This window comes from Dendrobium catenatum, unplaced genomic scaffold (assembly GCF_001605985.2).
Source record: "Dendrobium catenatum unplaced genomic scaffold, ASM160598v2 fragScaff_scaffold_621, whole genome shotgun sequence".
Classification (NCBI taxonomy): Eukaryota; Viridiplantae; Streptophyta; class Magnoliopsida; order Asparagales; family Orchidaceae; genus Dendrobium; species Dendrobium catenatum.
Window position 1 is genome coordinate 28,096,137 of NW_021319083.1, and position 13,399 is coordinate 28,109,535.

Here is a 13,399-nt window from a genome sequence, read left to right on the forward strand (position 1 = left end):
TGTTTAAATCTAGAAAGTTTAGACCATAATCTTAACATACCAGTAATATTGTTATTAGGATAAACAGGAGCATTCCAATTAGAAGATAAAAGAGTAGGAAAATCCGCATGAAGCATCCACATATTTTGAAATCTGAAAGACTTAGCATTATGATTCAAACACTTATTAAAACTAATAAGAAGAGGAGAGTGATCCGAAAGGGTTCTACTAAGATGCTCAATGTTAGATAAAGGAAATTCAGCAATCCAGTCATCATTAAAGAGACATCTATCAAGTCTTTGCCATAAATTAGCTCTATGCCAAGTAAAGGGACTACCAAAATAACCAATATCGTTCAACTTGCAATCACTAATCATAGAATTGAAATCATCCATAGCATTAGCATTGGGACGGTTACCACCAACCTACAAGAGTAAACTTGAAGGGAGAGGCAAGTTTGAGAACTTCTTCATCAGAGAGTAAAACCGCAGGAACCCCGTTAAAAGTAGATTGCGTAAGAGATGGAAGTTCATCACCTGATGCGACTTTTCCAGAGAGTACCTCTTTAAAGGATCTAGATCTAGAAGGAGATTTCGGAGTATCATCTTCAAGGTTGAAAAAACCTTTGTTCTTATGCAGCACCGGCTCTAAAGCTTTCCCCCAGGAGGAGGAAGGAGCCGCAGCAGCCATCAAACAGGGCCCAGAAGGGGCACGGCTCAGCACAGAGAGCCAAAACAGAGCGGACGATCGAAGAAACAGAACGCTGATAGAGGGAGAAAAGGATCGGAGACGAAGAGAAGAGGGGAAAAGCTAAATCGCCAGAGAGGCTAGTGATCTCACGGCTAGGGCACGAGAGCGTCTTTCTTGAGCGATTAAGGTTTCATTTATGATGATCTTCACTCACAATCAATATATGCATAATAAGAAATGCATTAAATCCTATTTTAAACTAAATGAAATCTTTTGGGGTGCATATATGTTACAAAACTCCATTCTACCATTATTAAATTATTATGAGAAATATCATAATTTTTTAGAATATTTTAATTTATTATATTTTTTATTATTCTCTTATTTTTTTATAGATAGGTACACTTCTATCAACTTACCATTCAATTGAGTAAAGTATATTGTTTGTTATTATTGAATGAATATTCACTCTAAAAAAAACAAAAACAAAAACTATATTAATATTAGAGAGCTGCTGTAGTGATAGTGGTTGTGTTAATCGGCGAGAAAGAAGGTTTGAGAAATTGGGAGATGAGTTAGTTATGATCTTGTGTGAGGAGGCTGCTGATTTTAATGGGAGGAGGGCTAAGAGGATAAGAAGGTATTGAGGACTTGACAGCAACTTTCCTGCTTTTAACTATCAAATGAAATCACTACTAAATTGAAAGATGTCGACTAGCTTTCCAATTACAAGATATGGCCATATTTATTTCTTACAAATAAAACAAAACACATGAAGTGCTCCGATTTTGCTTTAAAAGATTATAACATTTTCACCAATCTTTTTTTGGAGAAATTATTATGTGCGGAGACCAGACACAGAGAACTGTCTGGTTTGTCTCTATGAAGAGTAAAAGTGTGGTAAGTTAAGTTTTTACTGTTCACCACTGTGCTTTTGTTCACAAAGACAAAATCAAACGGTTCTCCATGTCTGGTCTCCACATGTAATAATCGTTTCTTTTTTTGCTTTATTTTAGATGTTCACTGGCAGTATATATATCTATGCCTTTTTGTACTATTCGATACAGTTCAATATCAAATTCAAATGTAAATTTGAGCGTAGATATCACAGTTATTCATTCATTAATTTCTTTTGTGGCATGAACATACATCTTTTTCTATCTCTAAGCCTTTTTTACTTCAATGCTTTGTCATGCCCTATAATCTAATTAGAAAAAACTATTCTTTCATCTTTTAATAAATAATTAGAGCTATCTAATTTCTTTTATCAATATAAATATAAGTAAAAATAAAAGCACGTATTATCTCACTAGAACTCAATGTCAACACAAATATCCATTTCTCTTTTCATACTTCCAAGAAAGACAGAGAAACGTGTATTGTTAGTTCACTATCAAGATGCTTCGATCATCAATAATATGAAATAAATAATTGAATAAATCTTTCACAAATGGTCATTAAAATTCATTAAGAGAACGAGTTATAAGATTTATACAATTATTTAAATGCAAGTAAACAAAACATGTCATGAGAAGCTATTAACATTTCATAGTTCATTACAAGAGGTTAACATTTACCAAGGTCTCATAAAGAACACTCAAGAATGATTTATTGGAGACCAAATTCATACACATTTCCAATCTAATCATAATCCATCACATACACATTGTTGATGAGCAATATATTTAATACATGATTTGTCAAAACCTGTTTAACTGCCATAGAGGCTCGCAAATGAGTTTTTTTATTATTTTACAAAGTATCTTTTCTTTCACCAAAAATTTGTGTTATAAAGTATTCTCAATTTGCTTGGAGAATGTGCGATATCCCATTTTTTATTATAAGCATTAAGAAGTGAAAAGCAAGAGAAATGTAAATGTACATTGTTCGTATTCAATGCTTTCATGTGTTATTAAGTCCAAAGTATGTGTCATTTGGGGCACAAAAATACGTATGGTGACTCTCCAAAAACTCATTTGTTGAAATGAATTTATGCATACAATTATATATAATTAAACTCCTCTAATCAACTACATTTTGTAACTCTTATGCTCTTGCCAAGAGCCATAGCCTATCATTCAATGAATCAACTAGTTATTCATCTTCTTCTCTTAAACTATTACATGTTGATATTTGGGGGCCTCTCCAATTGTTTCAAATAATGGTTTTCAATTTTATTTGCTTTTAGTGGATGATTACTCTCATTACTCTTAGATTTTTTTACTCAATTTTAAATCCGAAGCAACAACTACATTCATAACATTTATACCATTCATTGAAAAACAATTGAATAAACCAATACGCACTATATGCACAAATGGAGGAGGCAAATTTCTTAATTCCACACTTAAAGCTTTCTTACCTGGCATGACATTCAACACCAATACAGTTGTCCCTAAACCCCCCAACAAAATGGTGTTGCTAAACGAAAGCACCGTCATCTCTTAGACGCTAGACATACTCTTCTCTTTGAAGCCAATCTACTTACACACTTCTAAGTGGAAGCTCTCCTAATAGTTGTCTATCTCATTAATCATCTACCTTCCACCAATACATCCTCTATCTCTCCTTTTTAACTTCTTCTTAACTCCCCCTACTTAAAATCACTTACGTGTGTTTGGTTGTCGTTGTTATCCTTGGATCGAAAGCTGAAACAGGAACCAAAATAAAAAAAAAAACGATTACATGAAGAGCAAATGAAGTAAAAATGTTTAGAGATAGAAGATGATGTCTATTCATGCCAAAGAAGAAATTAATTAATCATTTGGGGGTGAGAGAGGAGCGAAAGGGAAAATAAAAACCGTGCTCGAGGTCATGAGTCGCGAGAGAAGAGCAAATGAGAAAACAAATTATTGATGCTTTTCATGTGTAAAAAAAATGATGGCTTCTCTGGATTAATATATAACTTTAAAAATTATAAAAATTAGAGTATGTTTTCTCATTGACAGACTTCTTACTCTATTAAGCCACAAAAAATTAAGTAGGTTTCATCTTTCCGTATATCCACAATGGAAAGTCATTCGTCCCTCTCTCTCTCTTTCAATATTTTACCCCATTAATCTTTCTCTCTCAACAGCAGAAGTATTGCATGCTCTGAGCCCATTAATTAGACTTTCTCTCTCAACACCTAAAACATTGCATGGTACCGGTAGAAGATGGATTGAGATTTGAAATTGAAAAAAAGTTACCCCCCCCCCCCCCCCCCCCCCCACCCCCCCCCCCCCCCCGCCCCCCCCCCCACCCCCCCTCCCCTACCCCCCCCCCCCCCAGTCACTATCTATGAAGATTATAAAAAACATGGCTTCACTGTAACTGCGAAAAAGCCCAAGTCGACATCTTTCAACTGCCTAACCTCCTCTCCTTCATTGAAAGGTGATAGATAAATTACGCACTCTGGTGCAACTTCCTCTTCTTCTTCCTCTCCCACTTCCTTCTTGTGATACCTGAATATTAGAATCCAATGTTGCATTTCCAAATCACTCGGCTCATGGTTGAGCAAGCTGCGCGCCAAGAGGAATTAGCGTCGAAGCCAAGTGCAGTAACCCATTGCGATTGCGGAGTACAATGGAGACAAGCACAAAGCTACAGAGCAAATAGTAGTGGTCGACTGGCTTTTGTTGTTGGGATGTTGGAGGAGAAGAGGAGAAAACTTGAACGTAGCGAAATTTTGTTCAATGCTCGAAGCTCCCGTGTTTTCCGATCTGACATAAAGGAAACGTCATGGAAGGGGCGAAGTTAAACAACAAGGAGCCGATGAAGGGACTCGAGCAAAACTCTACTTGACACGAAGCCATGACAAAATGGAGAATAAACGATGATGGTTTCCTCGCCTGCGTCTCATAAACTCTCTTTTTTTTTTCAAATTGAGCGGTTTTATTTACCCGTGAAATGAGCTAAGGTGAGTAGTTTTGAATATATATATATTTACTCCATGTCAAATCAAACATGTTAAAAGCTAAAATATAATTATTTGATTTACTTTACCCTAAGTTTATTGTCAACCAAATAGCCCCTTAGTCAATCTACCTATAAAGTAGGTGGTTGCGATGACTAGTGCATGTGGACTATTGATGCGACAATGATGGCTAAGGGGCTATGGTGAATCAATGATAGCATTGAGGTGTAGCTAGCGATTATAGTAATTAACAATGACTTTTGAAATCAATCAAAACCATTAATTATAAAATATGACAAAAAAATAAATTAAAGAATGAGTTCAAATTCTCAAAATCTTATTTTTAATTTATTTTTTATCAAATACCTATATTTTTTAAATCTCTTCTCTGACAAAATTTCCAAAATGTTTTGAACCAAACAGCCTTATAAATTTGCATAATACATTAAAATAAAAGTAAAGTTGTAAATTGTAATCATGGCAGCTCTAATCCATCTTCCCTGTGCTTACCATCTGCGCTTCTGCTCAAAGAATACTCTATTCTCAAGAGAAGAAAACCCTATAAGAAAAAACTTGGAGAAGGTTGAGATGAATCAATGGTGGAAGAAATCCGTAGGCCAAAGCCTGAATTCAGCGGGCGTCGCTTCGTTTCTGAGCGTCGCAACAAAAAAGCCCCACCTTGCCCTGCCCCATATATCCGTTCCCGATGTTCGCTGGATCGATTGGTCCGAGCTCGAGCGGCTGGGGTTTCGCGGCGTCGTCTTTGACAAAGATAATACCCTTACTGCTCCTTACTCGCTCTCCCTCTGGCCTGCGCTCTCCGGGTCATTCGTCCAATGCCAGGCCGCTTTTCCGGGAAAAGTTGCGGTTTTCAGCAATTCCGCAGGTGATTTTTTTTTTAGCTCTGTTTTGTTGAAGGAATTGGAACATAGGAATGTTGAATTGAAATCAGTTTTCACCAGGCTACTAGTTTGAGGAGAAATTGACTGAAATTTTTTTTTTTGGTCGGTTATGAGAAAAAAACAGAATCTGTGTGACCCAAAAAATATAAGCTCCCAACTGGAATGTTGAATTTCATACCCCTCCCTTTTTTAAACGGTCAGATTTATTGATTGGATAATTTCAGGTTTGTATCAATATGATCCTGATGGCTCTGAAGCGAGGACTCTTGAGGAATCAATAGGGGGAATTCATGTTATAAGGCATGGTTTGTATATTTCGATCCTAGTTACTCTATATTTTTTTTATTTTTTGGGTTAAATTTTACTGTATGAAAGCATTGGTGGTGGCGTGCGAAAGATAATATGTTGCTACACCTTAGAATAGCATTTATGGGTTAATGAGTTTAGAGAAGTTCTGTTTTAGTTCATGATAGGGAATGCAGTTGGTGTTTGAGTTTTATATGTTTGCTAAAGTGTTGGATTGGGAAAGATCAAACCACTTAGTAATATTTTTTTATCTTCAAGGATATTTGTGCGAGAGCTCATCTTTTGATCTGCTAGGATGTTTGTTTACTTTTCATTTTTTGTTGGGGGCTACATACTGCATTTCTTGTAGTGTAACTCATTTATTTAAAATACTTTAATCTATGCTAAGTTTGTGCTTCTGTAATGTTAGCTAATCTCATCAAAGTAAGAATCCACAAAAGATATGAACATCATTTCTAAAATATTGATTATATATATTGTGTATCTAAGACCAAGTATAAGTTCAGGAAAATACATTTTGAAATCGAATTGGTCTTAGAACCAATTTTCAATGATTAAGAGCCCGATTTAGTTTAAGCATTGCTTCCTTCTTTGGTTGAAAATACTCACTATCTAGAGTATTTCTTCTTCCACCTTCAGACTATCTGACAATCTTTAGGATTATAGATACTTTGGTCACTATTGTGATATGTTTTGCAAATTATAATTCATTAAGGATATATGGATATATGCATCAACATTAATTTTGTACCCATACCTCAAAACTAGATGCCATGATTCGAATGGGTTGAGAAATCAAATAGCTCAAATATCTCCCCTTCTCCTTAACCCTTTTATATGGGTAATCATAAGTATGATGAGTGCATTCATCAACCTTCATATCTTCAATTCTTTTTCTTTAGTTTTACAAGCAATATCATGTTTGTAAGTAGCCCAATCCTAATGTTCCTTCTCATATGTGGGCTTCAATTGATCAAAGTATGCATTTTGTTGATGTTTTGACGTTTTGTGTTTCAAAGCAAAATCCATTGCAACTAGCATAATGTTTTGCATATTGACAACCTTAGGTCTATGGATCAAAAACAATTAAAAGCCCTCGACCCCTCCCCCACCTCACACTACTTCGTTGGAAATGGCTAAATAAACCTTTGCATGAACACATTTCATTCATATTTATTAAACAATTCTTCCAACAAGTCGAAAGGTACACTAAAAAATAATTTTATCGATAAGTGTTCAGTTAATCAACATCAAATTGGTGCTCCCCTCTCAATATAGGACTAGTCTATCGTTGATTCAAAATGAACTTTTGCCGGAGCATAATATGTTATTACTTCTCATTGAATGTTCCACCCTCATGATGAAAACATATCTCCTTTATATGGCTCTTAAAGATCTATCTCCATGAAATCCAAGGGCTTGTTGATCCCATAATAGTAGTATTGCTTCTCAGTTCTCAACAATGTCAAGAGGTTAGATAATGGAAAAAGTACTAGGTGGATTTGTATATTCATGAGTTTATACTCTCAAATCTATGATGTATTGACAGTTACATCTATTTAATGAAATCTTATATCCTCATGACATTAATGTATGTACTGAAATCCAAAAGTAATACCCAACATTTCTTTTGCACAACTTACATAATTGCACTCAATATTTTATGGCTAGAAATCTTCCATCATATTCACCAACAAACAAATTATATGCGCTTGCAGTGCAACTGTGCAAGGTTGACGAGGTTAAATGCAAGATTAAATGTCATATATTATTTGAAGTCTTTGAATGGGAATGAAAAAATTGGTGGATGTTATGATAAGCAAAGGATAAATATACTTATTTTTTAAGAAATTAAATGGAAATGAGAAAAATTCAAGCACATTGGGTAAGTTTACAAGTTTCATAGATAAAAGTCATTCAAAATGATTTGCGAAAAATATCCTAAAGAACTTAGAAAAGATTCAGTAGAAAAGAATGAAAAATAAAGGGTTCATAACGATCCTAAATAATTGGAGTAAGGCTAATGATGGTGATGATGATGATGCAATGTATGTAAAGTCATATCAAATGCTTCCTAATTATTAATGCTTGTAATCCCTTTCACCCAGTTTATTCTACTATATATGGTGATTATGCATGGCAATTATTGTCAATATTATTTTATTTGCTATGACAAATCCAATTACTCACGCGTTTATAAAATCATCTTATTATTGAGCAGTTTAGTCTTATAAACAGTTTTATTGGCAAATCCAACGACATATTTGTTTATAAATATATATTTAACTAATATGAAAAAAAACAATACATTTATTGTATCTGGAAGTGCTTAAGATGTAAAAGCTTTTTATCAAAATTGTAGAATTGAAGAAACCAGATGGAACTGCCGAAGACATAGAAAAGTTCTTTGGCTGTCCAGTCTCAGACCTTATCATGGTATAAAATATAAAACTTAAAACTTTTATAGCAGTTCTGTTCTCCATTATGATTCTCCTATATTTTTATATTATTTTTTTTATTTTATCAGGTGGGTGATCGATATTTCACCGATATTGTATATGGAAATCGAAATGGCTTTCTCACCATCTTGACAGAACCTTTAACTCTTTCGTTGGAGCCCTTCATTGTGAAGCAGGTAAGGTTTTTTTTATAGCAATCATTTTTTAAATACTTTTATGCGTGTATTTGGAAAATTTTATCCATATTCATCATGCATTAAGGCATCATTTCAACTTATGATACTGCTAAGAATTGTTGTAAGTCTCATGAAATAGACCTGTTTCTATCAATTTTTATCCATGCATTTATCCATCAGCTTCATGTATGTCTTCTTAAAATGGAATGACAATGCTGAGGGTTTTTTCGGGTGCTTCGAATGAAGATAAGATTAGAGAGAGTCACCTTAGATGGTTTGGTCTCATTAAACGGAGGTCTTCCGATGACCCGGTTATGAAAGTTGAGGTATTAGATTTGTCTTATGTTAAGAAAGGTGGAGGTAGACCTAAAAAGACTTGACTAGAAAATATTAGAAATGATCTTTCTTTATTAGATTTAAATGAGAATTTGACTTTTGACATCACACAATGGCGAAAAAAGATTGATGTAGCCGACCCCATGTAGTGGGACAAAAGTTTGATGTTGTTGTTGTTGTTGTTGCTGCTGCTGTTTTATGTAAATATGTTTGTAAATATATTATAAGGGAAACAATTTTTTTGAAAATTGTTAGGGGCATTATAAATATTTTTTCTTTTTAAAAAATTATACGCTAGTTTTCTTACAATTATTACGGAGTATATCTACTTGTGAAAAGAAGCTTTCCAACACAAAACTCAAACAAAGATGTTGAATTCAAAATTGTTCATGAATCACACTACAACATACTAAGAACACCGAACGAAAGAGAGCATATAAATAGAGAGAGTGAAAGAGAGGGAATTATATAGTAAGAAGCTTTGAGATTGATCCATCTGCCCATTGAAACTCAGCTTGGTTAGATCTTCTGACTCACGATTGATTGGTTTTTTCATTTGGATAAAGTATTTATTTACCTTTCAGATAAATTTATTTTTCTACATATTATATTAGAATCAACTAGTTCTTATGAAATTATAAAGTAAAATATATGTATATTCCCCTAAATTGCTTCAAACGAAACAGACGCATAACTTTAGAATCTGAAACTATTTCAGGTGAGGAAACTGGAAGGCTACCTTGTGAAGCATTGGCATCATAAAGGCTTAAAACCAGCCAAGCATATGTTACTTCCTGAATTTCATCACTGTATAAATTCTTCTCTTTCCTAATTGTTTTAGCCTTTAATGAGCATCACAACATTCTGAGGTCCATGAATTTTTTGATATCTTTTACTTCTGCAAATAATAAACCAGGTTGACAACAGCACTGATGACTAATGAAACATGAAATTTTCTTTTGTGTAAACTTATTATATTTTCTTGTTTTATTTATGGCTCTGCTTTTTTTTCCCTGAATCTTTGCTGAAATTCTGTTTTGCAAACAAAAATTGTATGCAATTTGAATTCAAAGCTCTGACCCACCACCGTTGCTTAGTTTGGTTGGTGGGCGAGTATGATTGAGAACCCCTCAAGCTGTGCTCGATTCCCCTTGAGCGATAGCACCTCTTAAGTGGGGCCCAATCAAGTGCGGACTAGAAGATTTCTGAGGTGGGTGCCTCTTCTAAGTCAGCGAAGGATTAGTCATGCCGCCAAACACCCTTTCGGGGGTGGCAGCAGATGGTACCCGTTCCAAAAAAAAAAAATCAAAACACTGTTAATTGTTAGGTTGATAAATATCTTCACATCTATCCAAATATCATAGTCCAAATATCTTGGAATGAGATCCTTTTCTAGAAGCTTCTAGACTTGTTCTTTATTAGATTAAAAGTAAAATTATTCATGAAGACAAAAAACTAATTATCTTGAATTGTTTTGTTGATAGGTGCTTTGCATCTTTCCAAATAGCACATACCTATTCTTGGATTGAGCTCATTTTCCACAATCATGTAGGCTTATTATTTATTAGATTTAAAAAAATGAAATTATTTTCTTAATCTCCTATCAAATATTGACACGTCATCTTGGGCACATCTTATCTACATAATTACATTGAGGATAGCCCTAATATATATGATTGGATATTGGGTTTGTAAATATATAAACTAAATTAATTAATTTTTATTTAATATTAAAAAATCCAATAAATTTGATAAATATAAATAAAATATATTATGTCATATATACTCTCCACCAAAATTAATTTTAATTTAATATAAAAATCCAATAAATTTGATAAATATCAAATAAAATATATTATGGCATATATACTAAAATGATGGTAAAATAGTTGAAATACCTAAAATAACCATAGATCATTAGCTTTTGCTTGCTTTATTTGGTAGAGAGAATGATTTTAGGTGGTTTGTGCAAATAAAAATATTTCATGGGTCTTTATAAGAAAAATCGAAGAAGCACACAAGTTCTTAATAGTTAATACTTATAATTACATAAAAAAAGCAGTTTTTTACATTACAAACCTCCATCACCACATTGACAAAATATCTACCGAATACAAAGGTTCAACCTCTCAAAGTAAATGGTAAATTTGTAATATATTTATTCTTAACATCATATATATAAATAGCGATCTGCTTCTTCAGCGGTGCTTGCTCCTTGTCTCTCCACTGTACATCCTGCAAAATAAAATTTACATTCATACCGCAACAATTATTTTTTTTGCAAATATTTTAAAATATGGTACTTTTATGAAGAAAAATACAATGTAAAACAATGATTAAATTACAAAACATAAAAAGAATTACAAAATTACCAGTCGTAAACAGTAGGCGAATTTGGCTGAGGCTTGTCAAAGAGATCAGCCCCTATGGTCTTGGTGTTTATGTTGCTCCCCGGGTTGAAAACGCTCCGCCACACGTTGGCCTTCTTCGCCGTCTCCGGCGGCATCACCGGCGTTCGTGGTGTCTCCGGCATCGACATTGTTCGTTGGAACGCCTTGCCAGCACTGCTTTCTCCTTCACCATCTTCCCCCACCCCACAAAAATGCATGAAAATTTGATCATTAGTGCAAGATAATTATTCATAAAAAATATAATTTTAAATATTAGAGAGAGAAAGAGAGAAAGTGGAGGACAAAGAAAGAGAGGTTGTAGAGAGAGAGAGTGTGTGTGTGTACCTTGGTTGATGACGAGGGGCTTGGGGGAGGCCTTTCGGCGGAGCTTGCCGAGGCCTCTGTCGGGCTGAGGTCCGGCGAGCACATCGTCCCAAAGCTTTTCGAGAAGAACCATTTTGATATTATTATTATTATTTTCTTTTAATCAAATTGTTTCTCTCTCTACTTTCTCGCAATGCTCTGTTTTTTGTATCTGTGATGGATTGGTGCTTATTTATAGAGGAAGGAAAGGTTTGGCTTGATTTTAGGTAATCTTACCTTGATAAGCGAGAGACCAAGAGAAGGCAATGGTGAAGAAGTTTTTTTAATTTATTTATTTTATAAGGATGTGCAAAAATTATTGGTTTTGGATTAATGGCCGGAAACTTCTAATAATTTTAAAAAATTAATCTTAATCCACAAGAATTAAGTTATTTCAGTTTGAAAGAAATTTATAAATTTAAGTTTTTTAGATAAATATAATATAGAAATAATTTATATTACATTCTTTTTAAAATAAATTTAAAAGTTTTAAAACTCAAAATATTTTTATTTTATTTTTTTAAAGTTGTATGTTCATGGCTTGAAAATATAATAATTTTAACATAATTTTAAGATCTTGAAATCCTTAGAAAATGGACTCAAAGCATGGTTTTAAAAATAGGATTAGCTAGTTCGGTATCTCTGATTTGACGACCCAGTTAGGAGAGTAGAGGTATTAGATTTGACTTGTGTTAAGAAAGGTAGGGGTAGACCTAAAAAGACTTGGTTAGAAAATATTAGGAATGACCTTTCTTTATTAGATTATCATCATTTTATGTTAATTTTATGTAATATTTAATAAAGCTTTATATTATTTATTACGTATTCAGTTTCAACCCATTCTAAACCCGTGTATCTCTCCTTCCGGTTCATACCCGGTCATGATTTTCGTCAACTTTGCTCAATGTTTTTATTAGAAAAAAAATTTCCAAAATTAATGATCTTTGATTTAATAATTCAAAATAGTTATTCTTGTTGAGAGATATGCTAATTTGGTTAAATTAGCACTAAACGAAATTACAAAGGAAGCTTTATTTACAATTCTTAAAAAATCAAGACTTGAAGCCATCTTAAAACAATTTCAACTCCTTAATTGAAATTACAAGCTCAAAATTGAAGTCAATAGGGATTAAACATTGCAACGCACAGTTGCCAAAATATAGATACCCTCAGCATATAACTTATAAGAAGAACTCAACATAACAAAATAAAACAAAAAAAACATTATATATCTATATAATATATAAGACTATATAGTATATATATAATATTATATATATATATATTATATATTACTAATATAATATTGATATATATACATATATATATATAGTATATATATATAATATTAAAAAAATAAACACTTTATAAGAATTCACCATTATCTTCAACAGTCGATGGCATATCCACTATACAGAATCAAAATCTTTATCACTGAATAAACTTTACGAATTATGAGTACCCAAAAAAACCTCAAAGAAAGCAATTAAGAGAAATCAAATTGTGTACTAACAAAGTCAACACCACAAATATATATAATACATATATACTCGATATATATACTACTCATATGAATAAATGTAAAAATTGGAGATTATGCACTATATATCACTAGTATAATACCTCATTTACATACTCTAACTTACCTAACATTTTAATATTACGCATGTATCATGACCACTCATAGATTCACTTTTTCATATCATACGATGGTAGGTAAGGACATGACAATATTTATGAGTTGTGGAATATGAAAATATGGAATGGTAAATTTGATTATTTAAAAATAAATATAAAATGGTACTATATATGTGAATAATTAAAGTTTTTAAGTGTCTAGTTATATAATAGTACGTCCAGATAAGTAACTAAGAGTATGTATGTAAATCCCCGATTTGAAAAG

General features: G+C 33.0%; 2 protein-coding genes across 2 annotated transcripts; one reads left to right on the forward strand and one right to left on the reverse strand.

Moving 5' to 3' along the window:
- The first annotated feature begins 5,007 nt into the window (after positions 1–5,007).
- Positions 5,008–9,733, forward strand: LOC110111789. Its single transcript, XM_020843800.2, has 5 exons — positions 5,008–5,450; positions 5,691–5,771; positions 8,135–8,208; positions 8,300–8,407; positions 9,462–9,733. The coding sequence occupies exons 1-5, from the start codon at positions 5,042–5,044 to the stop codon at positions 9,573–9,575; spliced, it is 786 nt and encodes a 261-aa protein (XP_020699459.1). The 5' UTR covers positions 5,008–5,041; the 3' UTR covers positions 9,576–9,733.
- Positions 9,734–10,780: 1,047 nt separating this feature from the next.
- On the reverse strand, positions 10,781–11,767 carry LOC110111791 (auxin-repressed 12.5 kDa protein). The gene is made up of 3 exons (XM_020843802.2): positions 11,479–11,767; positions 11,116–11,326; positions 10,781–10,978 (listed from the first exon to the last, which is right to left on the reverse strand). The coding sequence occupies exons 1-3, from the start codon at positions 11,588–11,590 to the stop codon at positions 10,942–10,944; spliced, it is 360 nt and encodes a 119-aa protein (XP_020699461.1). The 5' UTR covers positions 11,591–11,767; the 3' UTR covers positions 10,781–10,941.
- Positions 11,768–13,399: the final 1,632 nt, after the last annotated feature.

What these genes read in the sequence shown, in the direction of transcription:
- LOC110111791 (XM_020843802.2), bottom strand. Translation starts at nt 11,590, where the DNA reads ATGGTTCTTCTCGAAAAGCTTTGGGACGATGTGCTCGCCGGACCTCAG. An exon ending in GCCCCTCGTCATCAACCAAG is followed by an intron (nt 11,327 to 11,478) that starts GTACACACACAC and finishes GGGTGGGGGAAG; the next exon opens with ATGGTGAAGGAGAAAGCAGT. An exon ending in TCGCCTACTGTTTACGACTG is followed by an intron (nt 10,979 to 11,115) that starts GTAATTTTGTAA and finishes TTTATTTTGCAG; the next exon opens with GATGTACAGTGGAGAGACAA.
- LOC110111789 (XM_020843800.2), top strand. Translation starts at nt 5,042, where the DNA reads ATGGCAGCTCTAATCCATCTTCCCTGTGCTTACCATCTGCGCTTCTGC. An exon ending in GGTTTTCAGCAATTCCGCAG is followed by an intron (nt 5,451 to 5,690) that starts GTGATTTTTTTT and finishes GGATAATTTCAG; the next exon opens with GTTTGTATCAATATGATCCT. An exon ending in AGCCCTTCATTGTGAAGCAG is followed by an intron (nt 8,408 to 9,461) that starts GTAAGGTTTTTT and finishes AAACTATTTCAG; the next exon opens with GTGAGGAAACTGGAAGGCTA.